Source organism: Astyanax mexicanus, chromosome 25 (assembly GCF_023375975.1).
Source record: "Astyanax mexicanus isolate ESR-SI-001 chromosome 25, AstMex3_surface, whole genome shotgun sequence".
Lineage (NCBI taxonomy): Eukaryota > Metazoa > Chordata > Actinopteri > Characiformes > Acestrorhamphidae > Astyanax > Astyanax mexicanus.
The window spans coordinates 17,347,051-17,369,445 of record NC_064432.1 but is presented as its reverse complement, the minus strand read 5'-3'; the positions used below and the strand labels follow the sequence as shown (position 1 = coordinate 17,369,445).

The 22,395-nt window shown below is 37.0% G+C and overlaps 1 protein-coding gene across 2 annotated transcripts in view; it reads right to left on the bottom strand.

The window, feature by feature from the left end:
• LOC103041365 (equilibrative nucleoside transporter 2) overlaps nt 1–22,395 on the bottom strand; it is a 28,500-nt gene that overhangs the window by 4,107 nt on the left and 1,998 nt on the right. The window contains exons 1-12 of one of the 2 annotated variants that reach the window (XM_022681916.2): nt 21,008–21,093; nt 14,324–14,379; nt 12,964–13,045; nt 10,925–11,079; nt 9,265–9,404; nt 8,704–8,838; nt 7,983–8,080; nt 7,372–7,450; nt 6,421–6,593; nt 2,726–2,828; nt 1,341–1,426; nt 273–472 (exon numbers count right to left, since the gene is read on the bottom strand). In XM_022681916.2, the coding sequence (XP_022537637.2) occupies nt 273–472; nt 1,341–1,426; nt 2,726–2,828; nt 6,421–6,593; nt 7,372–7,450; nt 7,983–8,080; nt 8,704–8,838; nt 9,265–9,404; nt 10,925–11,079; nt 12,964–13,045; nt 14,324–14,355 (1,283 nt within the window). In that variant the 5' untranslated portion in view covers nt 14,356–14,379; nt 21,008–21,093. Of the gene's footprint in view, nt 1–272; nt 473–1,340; nt 1,427–2,725; nt 2,829–6,420; nt 6,594–7,371; nt 7,451–7,982; nt 8,081–8,703; nt 8,839–9,264; nt 9,405–10,924; nt 11,080–12,963; nt 13,046–14,323; nt 14,380–21,007; nt 21,094–22,395 lie in introns of those variants that run through there. The other variant, XM_022681914.2, reaches the window with a different exon arrangement.

Sequence of the window (22,395 nt, the reverse complement as noted above, 5' to 3'; positions counted from 1 at the left end):
GTATGTATCAATTTTTGTTTGGCACCTGTGAATTTATATCCATTGCTACACTTCAGTCAGTGTGATTTGTGCATTACCTTTAGGCTTATAGATATATAGATTTTCTAGACTAACATCTCATTCAGCACCATAAAGGGACAACCATGTCTTGGTCAATGGAAGTCAATTTAGTCAATTCTCCCCAATTTAGGTGTGCCAAATAACCTGGAATTTAAACTACTGGCCACTTTATCATGGACTGTTGATAATGTGAAAATTTCTGAAGTACTCACTGTGGTGCATAAGACATGGAGAGGCAGACGCAGTAGCCGCTGGTGACGGAGAACAAAATCATAATAATAACGAAGACAACATCATGGGAAAAGAAAACAGGCAGGAAACGACGCTCCTGGACATTACATAGCATCAGCAGAGGTACAAAGACCACCCGACTGATCACCAAGGCCGGAAACAAGCGACTTTCCTTAGGAGGCTGAGAGCAAGACAAAGAGAGAGAGGGGGGGGGAAAGGTCAGTTTATCCGCTTATCTAAATATTGTCAGTAAAATAAAAGTGCACTTTACTTAACTTTACTAAATTCATCTTATTATTATAAGTTTTAAATTAATGATCACTTCTCATTCTCTATCCCCTCTCTTAGCAACACCACAGCTACCCCAACAACTCCACAGCACCAACCTAGCAAAATCACAGCTACCACCCTGTAAGCCCAAAGCAACAACCTGGGACAAAATATCTGCCTAAAAAAAATTAAGAAACACCACAGCTACCACCAAGCAACTCCACACCCACCACCTGAAACAACCTGGGAAAAAAGATTTGCCTGGAACCACCTAGGAAAACCACAGCCACCACCCTGCAACCCCCAAACAATCCACAGCAACAACATGGGAGAAAATATCTGCCTAAAACATCTTAGCAACCCATCAAGCAACCCCAAAGCAACAACTGTGGATGAAAGATCTACCTGGAACCACCTAGGAAAAACAACGGCTACACCCAACAACTCCACAGCAACAAACTGAGATAAAAGGCTCTGCCTGGATTCACCAAGCAAAAGCATAACCACCACCCTGCAACCCCACTGCAACCACCTGAGACAAAACATCTGCCTGCAACCACAGCCACCACCAAGCAACCCCACTGCAACCACCTGGGAGAAAAGATCTACATGGAACAACTTAGCAACATCACAGCTACCACCCTGCAACTACTAAGCAACTCCACAGCCACTGCCTGGGATAAAACATCTGCTTAGAACCTTTTTACAAAATCACAGCAACCACTAAGCATCCTCACAGCAACTGGAATAAAAGATAAAATGGCATTACTGTAACTTACCCATTGTACGAGAGATGTGACTGTTCTCCCGGTCCAGTCCATCACGTTAAAGACCAGGAAACAACACACAGGAATGAAATAAGGCTCTGATGATGAGAGAGAGAGAGAGAGAGAGAGAGCATATTTAATTATTAACCTTGTAGTAAGCTTGATCTGTACAATTCTACACAATTATGAACCTACAGACTAGACTAAGCACTTACAGGAAGTTTGATAAATCTGTTCTAACATACAGATCATGATGGCTGTGCACTGCAAGTGCCATGCAACACCTAGCAACATTATAGTGACAATTTGGGATAACAGCAACCATCTAAACACAACACTGCAAGCTCAAGATATCATTAAGTTACAATTACCTAGTTACAATTTATCACAGGCGTCTAAAGTATTGACAGTAAAAGTATTACTGCTAATTTTAAATTCCACTAAATTCTACATGTTACCTGCCTGTAACTGCTGTGATCATGTATTACCTATATGTTACTCTATGTTACATATTTCTGCACCTTATCTTGACTACACAGTTTTAGACTGTACTATGTTAATGACGCACTGTTCTGTCTAATGCATACAGCAGACATGAGACAATTTAACAAAGTGTTCTAGTTCTATGATGCACAATTCTTTGCATGTTTGCATTTGGTTGTCCGTGTTGTACAGTTTGTTCTACATTGCAACAGATGGAAAGATAATAAAAGCTTCTTGCATCTTGACTTGACATGCATTTCTCAGGTATTAGTATAAATACTAATGTAAAACAAAAAAAAATACTTCTGTAAAAGTTGTAGTATCAAACTCAAGCTTCTACTTAAGTAATGTAAGGGGACAAATTCTACTTAAGTAAGGTATCGAAGCATTTGTACTTGGTTACTTGAAACCTCTGCAACGTAACCTCTTGGCAATCCAAAAGCAAAAATTTGAGATACCTCAGCAACACCACAGCAACCACTTAGCAACCACCCATAGTAACTGCCTGGGATACCCTAGCTAACTACTTAGCAAAAAAACTCTCACTCTTGTGAACACAGAGTCTAGGATCCGCGTGTGCCCACAAACCACTTAAGCTGCACAAGCAATCCAGACACAGTCTGCACACATTAATCAGGATAAATATCAAGCAAAGCTAATGACCACAAGACAAAATACCTTTTACACATTACACATTTGGTAACAACCTGGCAACCCTAGTAGCTCATCATTCGCAATTTATTTTGGATAACATTTAGCTAATGTAGCATGCAGAGATATTTACTATAATTTGTGATGCATTATGAGAGTTTACATTTCCCTTAAAACCATGTTAAGGTTTATAAATATTTAGATTTATTGAATATTTTTTTATTAAGTGTGTGTTTAGTGTGTGAATGATTCTGTGAACTAACCCCAATTTCCTGGATAAGCAGTCTTCACGTCCACTGTAACAGCGGGGAACACAGAGAGGGTGACCGTGAACACAAATGTTACACAGAACGCCATCACCCAGATCTATAAACAAAGAGAGAGAGAGAGAAACATCTTTATTATAACAAAAAATGAACACTGACCTCTACTCTTCACTCTCAACTAAATAACTAAATGTGATTTGGATATTGTTTTATTTAGATAGTCCATTATATGCCTCATAGAGCTCACCATTTAGCGAAACAAACAAGTCCTGCTTAAGATTTTTATAAACCTTTCCTAATCTTAAAAAAGTGCTTTAATTGCAGCACCCTCTCAGGTTCAACTGTGCTTTAGGCAAGGATGAGGTTTCCGTGTACTTTGGTACACAGAGACTCACAATATGCAAATCAATCAATCAATAATACCGCCCCAGATAACGTCCAACCATCTGAGGCACACTGCTTTGCCCCATCAGCTCTCCTTTCTGCCCCACCCCTAAACCCATATATCACACAGGGCCCCTCCCAACCAACCCTCCCATTTTTTGCATTTTTAGTAGGGATCTAAAATCAAGCGAGTTCAGATACGCTTTAAATGCTACTGAACTATAAGGTGAATGTAAAATATTATTTGGAATTTTCTTTGGAGTTTACCCCTAACTATAAGCCCAAATGTAACCTTGGGTCAACCCTAACACTTAACCTTTTAACTATAAAAGCATCCCTAAACATAACCTTAACCATGTAACTTAAGTAAAACTGGTTATTTTCAATGGAGAACCATTTACATCCACAAGACATCCACAACGGACCGTCCAAGTAAATCCTTAACAAACAACAAATACAGAGATATTATTAGAATGTGGTCCTTTTTAAGCTCAACTGCGACACTGACGAGATGAGTGTGGTGCTGATAAGAGTCCATTAAGCACAGTGGTGTTGCTGGGGTTTCCAGGCATGCGGGTAAGACAGCTGTACTTAGAACTATGAGAGAACATTGGCTGTGACAGAAATAGCTCCCTACTCCCTCATTAGTATTTTGCTATTTAGGGAGAGACATTTTAGCTTGCTAAGTAGTGGTGAAAACACTAGTGAATTCCTACACTACCTCATTATTTACATGTAACAACACCGGTCACTTAAAAACACAGGTGAGCGGCCAAACTGTGTTTAAAACTCTGTACACACAGATGATGGAGTTATAAAATAAAGTTAGTAAGATGCTGTGCTGATCATAGAATACGGTACGTTGCACTGTTTAGAAACATAAGCCTCACATAGTGCTGGACGATATGGCCAAAATGTATATCACGATATATTCCTTAAATTTCGGTCGATATGATATAATTTCGATATCGATATAAATACTTTGAAGACCTCAGAAAACTGCTAAGAAGCCCTGCAATCCCTGCAGCACTGCGGATTTAAATTATTATATAACTGTGTATTTGCACTTTTTGTATGGCTGGCATCAGATACCCTCATTATATGCACATCTATCTATCTATCTATCTATCTATCTATCTATCTATCTATCTATCTATCTATCTATCTAATGGAAATCTGTACCTACTACTGTCTGAAATGTTTATTTAAGTCTTTGAAACCTCCTTTCACAAAAACTTTACTACTTTAGAAATAAAAGTAGTCAAAATAAATCAATGCTCAATATTATTTGCATATAGCAAAATAATAACATGACATCCCTGTCAAACATAAGCCTATATAACTATTACAAATAAAAATATAAATTACAACAGAGGCAGAGCTTCTTATTCTTTGTGAACAAATTTAACAGATTAAAACAAAAGTGTTTCAACTAGGATATAGAATACAAGAAGCCTTTATATACATAAAAGCAACAAGATTTTCCCGTCAAATAAACAAACCTACAGGCTTTATCAACTATGAATAACTTAGTTACAACATAAGCTATAGAAGTGCTTCAGTCAGTATAAGAAAAATATTGTATGTAGTGGAGTTGCTTGAAGTGGTGGAACAGATTAGATGTATTAACATTACCGCTGCTGGTCGGCTGCACTCTCCGGCACAATTTGCAGCAAAGCGGCAAAGGAGCGGACCCGCGGCCGAGCGAGCGGACCCGCGGCCGGCCTCGAGGACCCGCGAGCGGAAACATTTCTTATTGCGATAAATACCGATATCGAATTATTGTCCAGGCCTAGCCTCACATTAATAAACTATACAGAGAAACTTGCTAAATTAACAGCAAACTGTGGCTCGCAATGTTGCCAGATTGGGGGTTTCACGCCAAATTGGGTTTGTTTGAAATTAACTGGAGAAAATTCACTTTGGCAGGTGAAAACTACGGTGGCCGAGAAAGCCCAGCGCAGTGCAAATTGAAAAGCGCTGCAAAAGCACAAAACACATCCATCAAAATTACAACACAGGCGCAGCAAATAGAAAAACGCGCTGCAAAAAGAAAAACGCGCTGCAAATAGAACCACAACACAACGGAAGTGAGTCACAACACAACGGAATTTTCCCGGGGGACCTTAAAAGATGCTGTACCTGCTGTATACAAAGGACAGTAAGTGGCAAACAAGCTTCTGAAAAGTAAGTTATGTTTATTACCTGTGATTACCACGGTTGTGTGCATATTATTAAAAGTTCTGCTTCACAAAACGCCTTGTTTGCCACGTATTGTCCTTTGTACACATAGTGAAGTCCGAGACGTTACTGAAGACGCAGCTTAGCTGGTACAGTATCTTTTAAGGTCCCCCGGGAAAATTCCGTTGTGTTGTGACTCACTTCCGTTGTGTTGTGGTTCTATTTGCAGCGCGTTTTTCTATTTGCAGCGCGTTTTTCTATTTGCAGCGCGTTTTTCTATTTGCAGCGCGTTTTTCTAGTTGCAGCGCGTTTTTCTAGTTGCAGCGCGTTTTTCTAGTTGCTGCGCCTGTGTTGTAATTTTGATGGATGTGTTTTGTGCTTTTGCAGCGCTTTTCAATTTGCACTGCGTTGGGCTTTCTCGGCCACCGTAGAAAACCCACCAATGCCAGGACTGCTCAAAATTTATGAAAAAATTTGACTCTTCAGTGTTGTAGGTTAATTGCCTGTAATTGTACTTTCATGTAGTTACTTTTCTTATATAGGATCATGTGTCCTATCATACCTTACAGTACACAAACAATACACAGATAAAAAAATTATTATAATTTAAATGTATATTTAAAAGTATTTTAGATAAAGCATTTAATTTTAAGGCCCTGCTAAAATAACTAATTGTTATATGGTTTATATGCTGAACATCAGCTGTTTCGTGCTGTATCTGGACGGCAATTTAACAATGCTCTGTTCGTTCTGCTATCTGTTGATGAGTAGCGAGACTCGCTGTGAATTTTGGATCACATTTAGCTCATGTAGTATGCAGATATTTATTATAAATTGATGCATTATCGGAGTTCATAGTGCCCTCAAAATCATGTTTTAATTCCACGATCCGACACTCAAAAAAAACGGCCAACATACTCAATAGTGTTCTAAAACATGAAAAGGGAGCGATTTCAGTCACAACCCTTGTCTGAAGAAAAAGCAGTCAGAATGGTTGCACAGCTGATGTGGTTCTTAGTGGTTGCAATGGTGTTGCTAAGTATTTGTTTGGTGGTTTATGTTCCTAGATGGCTGCTGTGATATCTAGAGCTGAATGAAGCTATAAGTGAGGTGAAGGCAACACTCACCTTTTTAAACACCTCCAGGACTGAGCTTTTAGTCTCTTTAGCATCAGCATTCTCTAGACTGATGAAGGCTTGCCTGCCACCATCAACATCCTCACTGGCCGAACCGCTGGGGTTTCCTTTAGGTACAGATCCGTTTGCATGGCCATTAAGCTCTGTGGTTTCCAGAGGCGTCTCTATGAGAATGAGAGAGAGAGAGAGAGAGAGAGAGAGAGAGATAGTGTCACTCATCACACTGAGAATAAAGAATCTCAGTTTGTTTAGGAACTAAACTTGCTGTAATGAAACAACAGTGCAGCACTGTTCCTCAGCTACTGCAGGAACAAAGGCTGCATTTACTGCTCCTTTAGACGGCGAACGCAGCGTGACCGGGATTGAGATAATGATATAATGAAAAGTAAGCAAACCCAAAAAGAATGAGTGCATTATGGCAGAGTGCTTTTGAACCAGAATCAAGTAAACTGTACATCCAGCTTTTAAATCTAGTAAAAGTGCCAAAAGGTGAATTTTCTAAGACTGATAGCATCCTAACAGAATTATGTGGATTTAAACTCATTTTTGCTTGTATCGTATCATCTTGAGCAGAACTATACATATCAATACGTTGATACGCATCAAATATTGCTTTTATTTTTGTATTTTTATTTTTTTAACACAGGCAATAATCTCCCTAAAACTCACCTCCCACCAGTTTGACCTACTAAAGTTAATGCCTCGTTGAAGTTACTGATTCTGTGAAACTGACACCAATAAACCCATCATTTTTGGTGTGAGTATCAAAGAATTATAGTAGTGTGATAATATAATATTGTATCGCGAGATGCCCTGTGATTCTCTGAGTTTTTTTACTTGTTTGGTCAAACACCAAAAGAAAGAAAACATAATAGATATTATTGAGGTAGATGAGAAATACTGAGATCAGGAATATCGTTAGCAGAAGTATGTGAGCTTTACCTTTAGGGAGCAGCTGGTGAGAAGTATCAATTTCATAGTTCTGACTCCTACTGCTGTTCAGATAATACCTGGCAAAGTCCTGAAAAACAATAAAACAAAGAGCTGTTTACTGTACAAAACCATGACTAGGGCAGTGTACTGCCAAGGATTTGTCAATATGATACGCATAACTGCACAGGGGCTATAATTCCATATACTGCATTACACTGAAATACTTGCAATGTGATATACTGCTATTGTTTAATTCAAATTTTTGAAAAACTTTTCACAAAAAAGGTAAAGATTTATTTTTCTCAGATTTTATGAATTATATGATGTAACCAGAACAGTGTGTTCAAATGACAAGAGTACAACACTACTCTAGAGTCTGGGTTTTAAACAAAACACAAAATAAACCACTTTTTTGACAATACACTTTACATGTAAAGTAAATTTAAAAATAAATACAATATTTTTTGAAAATCAATCCAGTATTGCAAAACAAAAATACTACTATAAATCCCTTGATCTATTTTTGTACACCTCTAAAGCATACTGTATTGATTACTTAACATTACGTACAACAATGCAACAAAAAGTGACAAGACAACAACAAAAAAAACAAGACACACCAGTTTGGGCAGCAGTAGGTAGCTGATCAGTGTTACTAGAGTCCCCACACACGGAGTGATGAAATATCCCAGAGCAGCAGTCTCGTCATCTGATTTACCTGTTGCATTGACACACAAAAACATATGATTAATATATGTACTGTATACATGCACAATACTTTACGAATATTAACAATTAAAATCATTTAACAGTGTTTGTGTAGATGTGTGCATTAGTATGAAACATCAACAGTATGCACAGTCATGTTTAGGACATTTACACATCCAATAGCATCAACATAATACAACAAATAAATGCACTGTACTGTATGAAATGAAAACATAAACGTGAATACCCATCTCTGAGTTAACACCCAGTAAATGTTCATCCACACTCACATGAACAACCTTATATGTATGGTTCTATTAATTGTCTAATTGCTTTTGAGCTTATGAAAACGAAAGGACTGTGTAAAAATAATACATCATGCATTTAAGTATTACAGTCATGTTTACAAACACCAATTTAGTCCTAAATATGTAATATAGCATCACCTAAGAGCAGGTTTGGCAAATTTATGTTTGGGTGTTGCTGACCTACTTTCGTTAAAAATCAAAATGGTCTTGTTCATTATTTTTCTGCATTATGTGTGTCTGTGTTATGGTTGTGAAGCGTAAACACAGATTTAAGACCTCTGCTCAGTGCTGCATGTTTGAGTGTCTGCCAGTCTGTGAGACTCACTCGCGATGGCGAAGAGCATGGCAAGGGCAGCGAAGGTTCCCGCCAGACCTTGTCCACTCATAAATACTGCACTGTACTTCTGAGGCAGCAGTCCAACCAAACCAAACAGACTGCCCTGCAGCACCGCTCCAAATGCTACAGAGAGAGAGAGAGAGAGAGAGAGAGAGAGAGAGAGAGAGAGAAATTGAGAGTAAATAGACACTGAAGTAATAATGTATGAGTAGTAGATCTCAATAACTGTATAATTCTTCCCAAGGAAAGTGCATTATCGTCAATAAGTATTCTTTCTGGTATTATTTCATTATTTTTTTTATTGTATTTTACTTCCAATTACATATGAACAAACCGTAAATACATTGCTAATATGAAATCATTATTTTAGTAACATAAATGACAGTCTTACAATCAATATCATCATTTTAATTTAATCACAATTTCTGGGCTAATATATTGTCCATAATATATATTGTCCAACAAAAACGTCATCAAGACAGACAGAAACACTATAAATGATTTGAGCTGAAATCAGGTTTGAACAGTACAACTGGCAAGGTCACTCACAGTTTATGAACCAGATGGTCGCCATAGTGATGGAGAAGAATTGGTCCTCCTCCATGGGAATCTTCACCAGGATGGCAGTGAGGATGAAGAGGATGAGGATAAAAACCAGACTGCCTGCTATCCGCACCTTCTCCGAAATCCTGCATTAAACAGTGTGAATAAAATGGTTTCAATGGTTTAAATCTTTTTAAAAAACTGAACTAAAGTTGGCAAAATGTTTTCACTGATTTTCGTTAAATTTTCATTTCATGTTTGTCTTGTTCTCCCTCTTTCTCACTACCCCTTTCCCTTATTAAACCTGCCGTATGTCTGTTCTATCCCTGCTCCAATACACAGTGCTATTATCTCCATTTTCTCAACTAATATAAATTATTTGATAAGTATTATCCATATTTCAGCAAACTCAGAATTATTCTGCAACACTTGCACGCTATTATGTAAATGCTTTAAATGTTTCAGTAACTACTATAAAGAAGTGAAAATTTCTTTGAAACTATACAAGTTTAAAGTATTTTCAGTTGCCAAATATTCAGTGCATCTCTCTTTTGTTTAATAACTTTAATAACAGGATTAATTTAGTGTGTAAACACTGAGTGTATTACAACAGCTCTGAACAATTTAATTATGATTAAAACAAAGAGAGGAACAGTCTACAGCTGGCAGAGCAGAAGGCTCTTAGTGACGCAATATACTGCTGATGAGTCAGCAGGAAGGAAACACACTATGCTCCCAAGGTATTCAATAACACCATGGCATCCTCATCCTATTAGTTACAGAACAAGTCATATTTACTCAAATCTACTCACACATTTAAAATGGTAATTCACAGTATTTCATTCATAATCCATGACAATAATTAATAGCAGTTACTAGTTTATTATGTGCAGCAGTTTCTAAATTGTTCACATACGCAACTTATTTCATAGTTTGAAGCCGTAATAGTTACAGAACTCTTTGTATTAGTTACAAAACAAAGAATCAAAAATTGTATTCATTAAATGTATTATTTAACTATTCACAATAATGTATTATTTATAGCAGTTACTATAAGAAAACACAGCAGTAATTGAATAATGCACAATCATTATGGAACAGTTACCAAACAAGTCAGTACTTTTTAAAAAAATTAGGGAACTATTCATCATAGTTACTGAATAATTCATAGCAGTTATGAAATAATATTTAATTGTTATGTAATCACTTTAGAAATGACAAAATAATGTATGATTGGTAATAAATATTTAATTGTAGTTACAGAAAAGTTTGAAAAAGTTATCAACTTATTCATAGTAGTTACTGCATCATTTAAAGCATTTACAAAATATGTTTTACAGAATACTTCACAGTAGTTACACATAAATGGATAATTACTTTATACTGTAATGGAACAATTCACAGTACTTGCTGAATAATTTAGAGCTACTCTACAACAAGCTATGCAGTAACTACAGAAAACTTAATGACTAAATCACTTAATTTAGAGCAACTACACAATTGTTCATAGTAGGTACTACATTATTGCCCGTAGTTACTAAATAATAAAAAAAATAAAAAAACTTTTATATTAACCCCCTGAGGATGCTTTAAAGTATTATTGGTTATAACTATAATTGGTTTAAGTAATAATGTCTGCTGCTGTGATTTATTGACCGTCTCCTACCGTGGGTAGAGGATGGAGTTGAGAAGGGTGAAGAGCAGCAGAGGCAGCTGGGACAGTAAAGTCATCCAGTTGTTGAAGTAATACTCCTTCCTGGCAGTAGCTGTTCCATTACTCGACTCAGACGTGTTCCCTCCACTCAGTCTGTTATTGAAATACTGTAAAAACAAACATGCTTATTACTGAGTTGCTATACACTGCAGTGTTGATTTGTGAGATTTATTCATTCACTACTAAACCATCTTTATATCAGTGCTGAGAACAGTTCACCATGCAAATAATACCTGATCAGCTGTGGGGTCCTAGCTGGGGTCCTTTACCACTGATGGACTGTGCAGGAATATATATGTGCTACAAAATGCATTCATGTGGATGATGTTTCTTATAAATGTGCCAATTAGTGAGGGAATATGTGAGCATTTCTAATAAATCGGCCACTTACTGAAAATACAAATAGCTGCATCATGTAACTGCAAATATATATTTTTTTTAAACACTGTAAAAAAAAGTTCTGGCTGCTTTTCTCCTTAGCAGATAATTCTGGGCCAAATATAACCCAGATTATGCATGTATAGGTTAGATGTAGCCCAAAAACGATGCAAAATGTTTTTTACAGCATTTATGTTTTAAGACAAATGTAGCCCAACAGTCGCCAGCCATATTTAAGGCATTCTGATTCTTCTGAACCAAAAAAAAAAACTATGTAAATGTTGAATGATTTTGGGCTCAACTGCAGGCAGCCATATTTAAGGCTTGTAATGCAATTCTAATGCAACCTAACATGAAATTAAGTACTGAATTATGTTTTGAACCAAAGCTCGCATTTTGACCAAATGGCACTATCATGTTAAATGTTCGCATGGCAATTACAGTTCAGGGCAAAACTGGCGCAAAAATATAAGGTTTGTGATGGAATTCCAACTTTTTGGCCCAAATGCAAACTATCATGTAAAACGTTTGTAGAGCTGTAGAAAGTCATACATTATGTGGCCCAAATGCAACAGACCATGTGAAATGTTCGTATGGCATTTATCGTTTTGGCCTAAAAGTGCTCCAATGGTTGACAGCCAGCAGTATTCAGGGTCTGTCATGGTATTCAGACTCGGCAATAAATGTGTCCTACAAACAACCTACCATTTAAAATGTTTGTACAGCATGTACATTTTGGGCTGAAACGGGCATTGCTGTAGTCAGACATTTATTGTTTTTTTATTAAATTCCAACTGTGGCCCAAATGCAACCTACCATATGAAAAGTATGTGGGCCAAAGCCTGCCCAACTGTAGTCTTCATTCTAGTCATTATTATACAATATTAGACTCTATGTGGCCCAAACACAACGCACCATGAATGTTTGTAATTTACATTTTGGACCAAAACTAGAATAAATGTAGCTAAACTGGCTCAAATCACAGTCATTCCACTGCGGTATGTGAGCCATGTAAAAGTATTAAGTGTGGGCCAGATCTGAGTAGTCTCTTCTTAAGCAATCTACTCACATGAGACATGCACTGACTTAAATCCTTAAGCACAATCTGCAAAACCAAATCATATGCTCTTACAAAACCCAGGTTCAGCTCACTTAGGCCCATTTTATCACCACTGCAGATAAGCCCCTGACTGACTAAGGTACAAATCTGTTTAAAAACAACATCACAAGCTCAACCTTTTGAGCTGAAACACGGGGGACTGGGCAGAGATTAAGTAAAATCCCCTTTTTCAGGAAAATACTTGACCCAGGGTGTAACAACCTCACTAATCCATAAAACCACAGGTGTCCGCCATTAACGCCCAATGTCCTCGCGGCACCACACAACTTCTAGATGAGCTGGATAAAGAGGTGACCTAGATTTTTTTTTTTTTTTTTGTGCATGCCTCAAGCTTTTCCTAAAAACACAAGCACACAATTTTCATGCAAATCAGCGTCACTAAGCACCAGGGCATAAGCTATTCTTAATACAGCTGGAAAAGCATGAAAGCAGAGATATTTTGGGTTTGGACTTTGGTGCTGTTGTTGTTTAGGAGGAAAAAAAAAAATCCTACCATGGAGGCAGTCATGAAAAAATTCCATGGTAGCAGAGTTCCCAGTCCAAGGATAAAGAAAATGATTCCGACCAAATAGACACTGTTAGAGCAGAGAAGAGACAAAAGAATGATTAAAGCAGTATGGAATAAAGATTAGGGGTGAAAATCACAGGGCATCTCACAATACAATATAACAATATACTGCCCAGTATAACGATCACAACACAATATTGTGAATCTGCAACTCTCAATATATCGCAAGACAACTCTCTACAATACTTTACGGCATCTGAGTTACTAAAGAGGATAAAATACACCAGGAATTATGGATTTATTCGCACCCATATTCATGTTATTAGCAGAAGTTTTAGTAAATGAAGCCTTATGGAGTTTAGTGTCTGTTTTAATAAAAACATTTTTATTTACTGCAACATATCGATAAAGTATCATAAACTACAATAATACGTATCTCAATATTTTTCTCACTCCTAGTACAAATTACACACACAAATAACACTTAAACCCTTAGTTACATTGTAAAGAAAAAAATATATAACTCTGCTTTAGAATCCAGTTTTTTATAGTAGTCTAAGCTGGTCTTTGCTTGGATGACTAGCTTTTCATCCACTTTGACCATCAAAGAAAGAACCCAAACTGTAAACAAGCCCATTAACCAACTCTTGAATTTGTCCAAGCTTAGTCTTGTTGATTAAATCAGCTTGTTCTTGCTCTTTGAACCAGTTTAACAAGTTTGACCAGCTTGAGCACAATATATTGTTTCAACATAGTAATTTTCTGTAGACCATAAATTGTGTATCAGATATAATTGCGATAAACTATACTAGTCACTTTAAGACTTTATGTCAGTGATATAACGAGAATGTAATAACATAAAGCAAAAGAGCAAATGATTTAATTACTAGGAAAATGTCAAATATTTAAATATATTTAAATATATTTAAATATGTTTAAATGTCCTACAAAAGTAAAACAGATATATTTTACTATAGTCGATATAGCAACTCATTCATGTTAATGGGCTTACTTTGCAAAGTTAACATAATAGATAATATCTACATTAGCAAGAAGCAGTGAGATACAACTACATATTGATAATTATTATTTTAACAGGCCTACATAAATCAAAACTATACTTTTTTCCCTGCCTGGGTAACTTACTATGAATCTGTAACAGTGAACAGATTATTACACAGTAGTTACACAGGTATATGATCTAAAATATTAAAGCAAACACCATTTCAGATTACTAAAGGGGTTGTTAATTCTCATAACCAAATTACATCAGCTCTACAACCCTAAACAAATTCACTCATTTGCATAGCACCTGCCAACACTGAAATGACCAAGCTCAACTTACCGGTCTGAGGGTGCTCCTTCTTTAGTCCTCATCGTTTATGTTGTGAATGTGGGCAGCTAGGGGTAGAAACAAACAAAAAAAATGTTAATGCTTAACTCCTAATAAACCAATGCCCAGCTTCTCAAAGACTTGTAAAGACTCCAGTGGGCAGAACAGGAGAAAAGCTAAGTACACAATGAGCAATTTCTACTGCACTGTAATTAAATTGGCAGGTTTTGTTAGATCCTCCATTCTAAGAGTCTGTAAAACAAATCTGAATCCTCAGCACTCTCGAACTTTCAGGAAGGCCAAACCCAACCCATACCCACTTTTTCCATGGATACTACACCACATATACACAAATACCAACCACGGACAGCATTATGACAACCATTATGTTTTATACAGCTACTCTGTGCAGTGAACATATAGGAGGAATTTTTAGTTCTAGTATTACAGACTGTAGTCCTGTATCAGGAGAGACCACCACACAGCAGCTGTAATTTGGGAGGTGGGTCATTTTCAGCATTGCAGTGATACAATGACATGTTGGTGGTGTGGTTGTGTGTGTTGTGCTGGTATGAGTGGATCAGGTGCAGCAGTGATGCTGGAGCTTTTAAAACACTGTGTCTAGTAGGGGTGGGGGAATTTTTTATTCTTAGATGCATCTCGATTTGAACAGGAACGATTCTGAATCGATTCACAAAGGTCAAAAACTGATTCAGACCTGTCAACATGTAGCAAATTAGTAACTCAGCACATTACAATATTCTTACTTAGCATCAAAAACTGGCCTGAGATATTATAATACAATAAAAATGTATTACCGGTATATACTTTTTTCTGTTTAATCCTTTGCATATAGTATTTTTTTTACTCCTGCTTTTTAATCAGTTTATAAGTTATATGTTTGTTTTATGTTAATCTGTAATTTTTGTAATCCTTTTGTATCCTTGGTTTGGTTACGTGTTTTTATATGTCTTTTATGTTTTTTATATTTGCCGTGGACCTTGATTTATTGAAATAAGTGTCAAAGAGCCTATTTAATAGTGTGATTCATAACATAAAAGTACTAAGTAGCTATGAATGATAAATTTGATTGAAAATGTCTCAGGTGGTTGTAAGGATTTCTGAAATCGATTTTAATTTGATGAAAATAAAATTCTCAGGGATGAGAAGCAGGGCAGGAAAGCGTGGGTTATCTGTTGCTGCACGGGTTGTGTAGGCAAACATTTGAATTTTTTTTATCAGAAAGATATTAAGTATCTGGCAACTGGATAGCATTCAACATGTCGCTGTTGTGGGAAGGACATATGGAGGTAAGTTTTATTCATCTACCGTAATCTAAACCATTCACTGGTAGTGAATCACCAACCCCTCCAACCTGTATCAGTGGTTACAGTGGACTATTTTCAGTCCAGTAGTGAAACTGAAGTGTTTAAAAACTCCAACAGCACCGCTGTGTCTGATACACTTCTTGCAACAAAGCACACAAACTCTCACACCACCACCATGACAGTGTCACTGCAGTGCTGGGAACAACCCACCACCCAAATAACAAACCCATAATAATCCCATATTGTATATGTAGACTCCTGTAGTAAATCTCATCTTGGTCTGTATATAATTTCAGTAAATAAAACTATGTTTCAGTTTAGTTACTGCCCTTTCAGTTCCTCTCTGTAGTGTGTCAGAAAATAAAACCCAGCTCTGTAAGTGTTTTGGTCAGAGCTTGAGGAGGAGCGAAACGAGTTCGGACCTGTGAGCCACTTCTCCCACTCCCACTCCCAAAGAAAGAAGAAAACATCTAGTCTATTTAGCCGCAAGTCGTCGCCACAGTTCTGCTGCTTATTCAAGAACTACAAACAATCCTTCGCCATGATTAAGAAGTGCTTTCAGGCTGCAAGAGGCAAAGCGGTTACCCAAATTACTTCAGAAAAAAATTCAATGCAATCTTGCTCAGCCACAAAAATCACTTAAGAACTGCCAGCAAATGCCAGAGCAGCCACAGGGATAATAAAACAGAGAAGCACTTAAACCAGCAGATCTTATGTCTGGAATCAGTCTATGGCTTTCATACGTCACCTTTTCAGTTATTTTTTATTTTATTTTACTATTTTTTTTAAATGAGTAATTAACATAATGAGATACATCATGCTATGACATTACAGCCATACACAAACAAATAGATCCAGTTTTGTCGATTTTTAATTTGTAACATAGCAGCTGTCCCTCATGTCTCTTATAAATGGACCAATAAAAATACTTTAAAATGACTTGGAATAAAACAATTTTTTCTACAAACCTTCATTAAAAGCCCCCCCCCCACCATTCTCCAGTAAAGTTAAAATGATAGACAATAGTATCAAACAATATGGTATTATAATTATTGTATAATTGCTTATGTTTACAATTCATATGCACGCTTTATATGCATGCGCTAAATATAAAACACTTTACTTTTTTGGTAGATTTTTTTCATTACATTACCATTATTTTATTTTATTTATTTAGTTGCTTTATTATTTTATACAATTCAGGGTCTCGGTAAGGTATTGTGTACAAAACAGTAAAGGTTACAGATTTAAAAAATAAAAAATTTGCTTTACAAAACAAAATTTTAAATGCATTTTTGTTATTTTCTCTACACGTTTGTACAGCCGAACAAGTATCGACAGTCACAGGAACACCCAGAATAGCCCTTTTTTATTAGTCTCTCAGTGCTGGTGTCCTTGGCATAAATCAGGCCCTGGAAGCAGGTCTAGGGTCAGCACTGCAACTCAGCTGAGCTGATTTATTAAATGCTTTACTGCCACTGTTCACTGGCAAGTTGCTAGCTTGCAAAGCTCAACAAGATTTCATGCTGGCTGCCCACACTAGCTTCAGACAGGCAGACATATAGAGATGGACAATAATTTAACATCAATATAGTAAAAGAAAATGTTTCAGTATTAGGAAGATTTCTGACTTTAATATACATTATTACCTGGATATGTTACTAAGCTGATGATCAGCATTGTCACTCAGAAGCCCCTTATCAGCAGCATTCCTGGAAAACCCCACTACTATGGCATTCACACACATTACTACTGCGACTGTGATAAGGGAAATTAGCCAGCGATTATTTTTCCTAGAAACACACATTTGTACTAAAGGCAGGACTCTAAAAGCCTTAGCAAACATGGCTCTCTGCCCGAGCTTTGTTCATGGCAGCTCCATTAACCATGACGTCAGAATGAAGCCACCTGAAGCTAGTAATCGTGAATGGGATAAAGTGTCAGGTCTGGGAAGCTCCCCCCTCTCTGCTAATGTTACTGAACAGGTTTGAGTCAACATTACTTTCAGAAGGGAGGAGATCAGTATTAGCTTCTCAATGAACACTGAGCTTGCTTGCGACATACTGATTCAATGTACACTAAATACAGTGATGTATTCCCAGTATAACCACTGGTTGCTCAGGAAGGGCATGGCCCTAAACTCCACAAACTACCTGTAAGACATTAAAATATCTAACAATATAAGAAATAATAATAATAATAATAATAATTTTACTTTAATTTTTACTGAAATAAATAGATTTCAATTAATTAAATTTCAGATGTACCTATAAACGAGATCATTAAACAACAATAATTTCATATTAATCACTTGTTGTTTGATTCCTGATCCAAATGTCACATTCACAGTCCTCCACTGGCTGAGGCTGTAGGGTGTCCTTCATTTCACTCTACTGACCTTGTTCTTACAAAACAACAATATATTTTATTGGTGTTTTAGGAACACTCATTGTTCATATGGGTTAACACAGGACAGGTTCCTCGAACAAACCATTAGTTAAAAGCAGAGCCAGAGGCCCAATCACACACAAAAGATTCCTAGAAACACTAAAACACAGCTCCAGGGAAACGTAGCTTAGCCAAAGTCAACTGCATTTTTTCTGCTTCCATCATTAATCCAGCTGAAGACCTAAGACTAATTACTAAAAATATAAAAAAGGTACATGAAGTGGTTCTTTTAGGATGTCACAAAACAACCACTTTTGTTTTAAGACCTCGCAAGTTTCTTTAAATTCCAAAACTACAATCACAAGCATTTAATATTGAAGTACTCTTGAAATAAATGGGTCTTTAGTAAGGCTGTGTCTAAAAAAAATAATAATAATCTAAATCAATCTTTATTTGATACCAATTTATACAAACCCAAAAATTCCAAATTACAGCATTAGTTCTCTGAAAATCTCTTTTCATCCAAATATAACCTGATATTGTAGCTGAAATATTCCTTAATGAATCGATATTGAATTGAATTAGAACCAGAATCAAGTCAATCCAGGAAATCAGTGGTGATACCCCACCTTTCATTTAACCATAGTTCCTTCCACCACTTTGGTGCCAGAACATAGAAAAGAATCAAGAATTTTATTTTTCCCATCTGAGGGACAGTGGGTCAAGCCAAGCTGTGCTAGAAGTTTAAAGAGCTTTTTGTTTGCACCAGGTTTTGACCGCTGACCTTAGGTAGGAGGAGCTGTTCCGATTTTAGCTCTGTGGGCCAGCGTCGGGGTTTTGAAAATGGGCAGCTACAGGAATGTTGCTGACACTTCAAAAATACTGGGAAACTTCATATCCTTCATTAACTCTCTTTAACTGGTTGGTCGGTCACATATGAAGGTGGCCCCACTATAAGCCTAAAGGCTTAGTGATTAAGCAAGGCCTGACTTCTAAACTTCTCTTTTATACAAGATAAGATATTTGAGATGGTAGAAGTATAAAAGTTTAAAGTTATTATTTTAAAGTTACAAATCTTTGTATTTAATTTCAATTACGGATTTATACAAGCACTGAGCAAAAACAAAGGTGAAAACTGCAGAATCATCTTTACAAAAGGAGATTTAATATTTGTTTTTATTTATTAACACAAACATGTATGCAATAGTTTTGTTTCCCAGCTCTGATTTCCTGTACATGTGATTAATACTAATATCTGTCTGCTCCTGTTTTTTTACATATAGGCCATTATTTGGACAATTTCTGTGTGTCTGTGTAACTTTTTATCTTATATTAGTAATTAGTACCTCAGAGCTGCGGTTTCCTGTTATTTACTGGTTTTAAGAGGCAGGTGTTACCATTAGACCATTTATGCAATTGGCATTTCTAAAATCCATAATGTCAATAAGGTTTCAAATAGCCTGTACAAAGCTGTGCACCTCAGTTCCGCACAGTTTTGCGCAGATTTTTCCAGTAACAACCGGAATCACGCTTTTAATCCCAGAAAATGCCCTTATTTACCTTTTAAAAAGCCATTTAAATGCTTGAATATTCTTGTTTCCTGTTTTCCTCGGATTTGGGTGCTTGGCTGACTTGGCTCTCGGTCGGTCCAGATCTCGGCCGCTAGACAGCGCGTGGGTGTATATATATATATATATATATATATATATATATATATATATATATATATATCACCGAAAAACAACGCAAGGTCACATTTTTCCAATATCGTGCAGCCCTAGTTCATATGTAATGGGATTTAATCATTGGCCTCCCAAATTGGGTAAAAATGTACTTTATACTTTGTTACTTGCTACTTCTATTTCCACTCTTCCTCAAATTCTAATAACAGGTTTCACAACACCATGCCTTGGTACACACGATCAGCATTCCGAGTAACCCTCCTAACTTCTCCCTATTCATTCTACTGCTCTGACTGTCCGCCTTCACCCTTTTATATGCACTGAATTTATGGCTTTGAGTAAGTGCTGTCTATATGGTTACAAACAGAATGCTGGAATGCTTGTAAGCAGAGCACCACTTTAAACCAGGATTTTTATGCAAATGCAAAGCATGGGAAAAACTCACTACTCCGAGAGTGACACTAATAAATGCCCTTTTTTCCTAACTCCCCATCGAATTAAAGTATTGTTCCTGTGATTTATAAAGCATGTGAAGATATCGGATGGTCCTTATATCATGTGAGAATTTCACTTTACCAAAGAAAGTAGAAAAAACAGGGGCCATGGTCTAAGGGTTAGAGACGAGGGCTTGGGAACTGGTCAGTGGGTCAGTTGCCTTTGTTAAGTTCCAGTGGGAATTTTCTTTCCAAAAAAAAAAAAAAAAGTCTCTGAAGGGGATGCATCATTGGAATGAGGAAAAACAGAACAGACATTTTATAAGTCCGCTACCCTCACATTTGCTTGCAGTGGTGTCATGAACAAGTAATCAGGACTAGCCATCTTTAAGTTGGGGGCGAATCAAGGTTCTGTTTGGGATTCGACTTTTTAACTAAAAGAACGAAAAAACGGGGCAGACATTGCTTAAGAGGTTAAAGAAGAGGGCTTGGGAACTGGTCACTGGTTTAGTTCCACTTGTTAGATACCAGAAGAATAATTTTCCTGTTTCTGTTTTTCTTGCAAACCAGTACATTTCATCCAGCCCCTCTTAGTTTGAAGAGCCAAGTTATTGGTGTGAATGTGCGCACGTGTGCGAATGCCAATAAGGGGGTGAACAGAACAGCACTGGTCTATGAAAAGAGCAAATAGCACTGACCTTTCAAATACAGGTCACACACATACTTACACAAGTGTGTGTATTGGGGGATGGGCAGTGCAATTGATTAGGCAGTGATTTCGAGCAAGAGTGTGAAGAGTAGAAGGCAGATGCCATATTTAGCACAGCAGTCACACCAATGTGGTAGCAGATGGCCCACAGTTACATTGTACTTATCCTGTCTTCTTTGCAGCGGTGTCGTGAACAAGAAACCGAGACTGCTTCAGACCCAGATTATCTTAAGAGAGTAAATGCAGAGAATGTTAGGGATCAGATGACAATATAGAGGCTTGGTGGTGTGGATTTAACCCTGCCTTTGCTGGGAAGAGACAAAATGCTCCAGGGGCTTGTAGAAACCATCTAGGCAGCCACACACACAACAGTCTGACCCACTAGTAAAGATACAGTTGAGCTATCAGTGTCCCTTGTATGTTTTGGCTCACAACAGGGCTTCCTAAAGGTATTTTTCAGCAGGACAATACTTGTGCACACATAGAAATCATTTTCTAGGAACGTCTCTGCCAGATTGCAACACTTCCTTAGCCTGTCTGGTTGCCAAATTATTGCCAATTGAGCATGTATGGGACCAGCTGGGACCCCAGCTTTAGCAAGCTAAAATGTGCAGGAACTACAGGACCAGCTGCAACATCTGTGGGTAAATGTGCTATAGGATGCCATTATATGGAACCTGTATGCATCCATGCCCAACCTTATCTCATCTTGCATCCAGGCTTAAGGTGACCCAAACTGGTAAATGAATATATTATGCATGTGCCCAATGTAAGACATTAGTATGCATAAAATATATATATTTACCTTTAAACGTCATATATAATATGTGCTTATATGGTCACACTGTTTATAATTTTCTGTATGGGATGCTAAATGTTAATTTACCTTTGCAGGTACAAGGCACCAAAAAGGATAAGAGAAATTTCTTAATATATATATTTCTTGTCAAAAACCTGACTAAGCTCAATGATTCTGATTTAGATGAACCTGGTGCATTAGAGTGGAAAACCCATGAAGCCTTCAATCAGAAACCCACACATATATAAACTCAAGGTCAACCCTCCCACTACCAAGCATCGCAGAGAGGGTGACAGCTGTGTGCAACTGCCTTTCTTGGAATGATGGATCTACATTCAATACCTTTGGGATGAGTCAGAGTAGCATTTATGATTTAAAATTAATGAACCAACATCAATACCTGCCCTTACTAATTCTCTAGTGGCTGAATGCAATCCTGACACCATTCTTGCAACATCTAAAAATAAAATATGCTACTGTGGAAAAGGATGAAATAAACCTTGATTTTAGAAGACTTTGGCATCTACAGATCTTTGAATGAATCACAAAGCTTCAATTGGGCTCTAGCTGTACTTTGGATGTTAAACCACAATATTATCGTTTTAGCTTTGGGTCAGATGAAGGACTTTCCAAAACAAAGCTAATCTCTCAAAATATGTTCTGAACATTAAACCACATTTACAACAGAGCTACATCTGCAATTGGGGGTTCTGATCCAAAATAGGTCTAACAGCAATAGCTAAT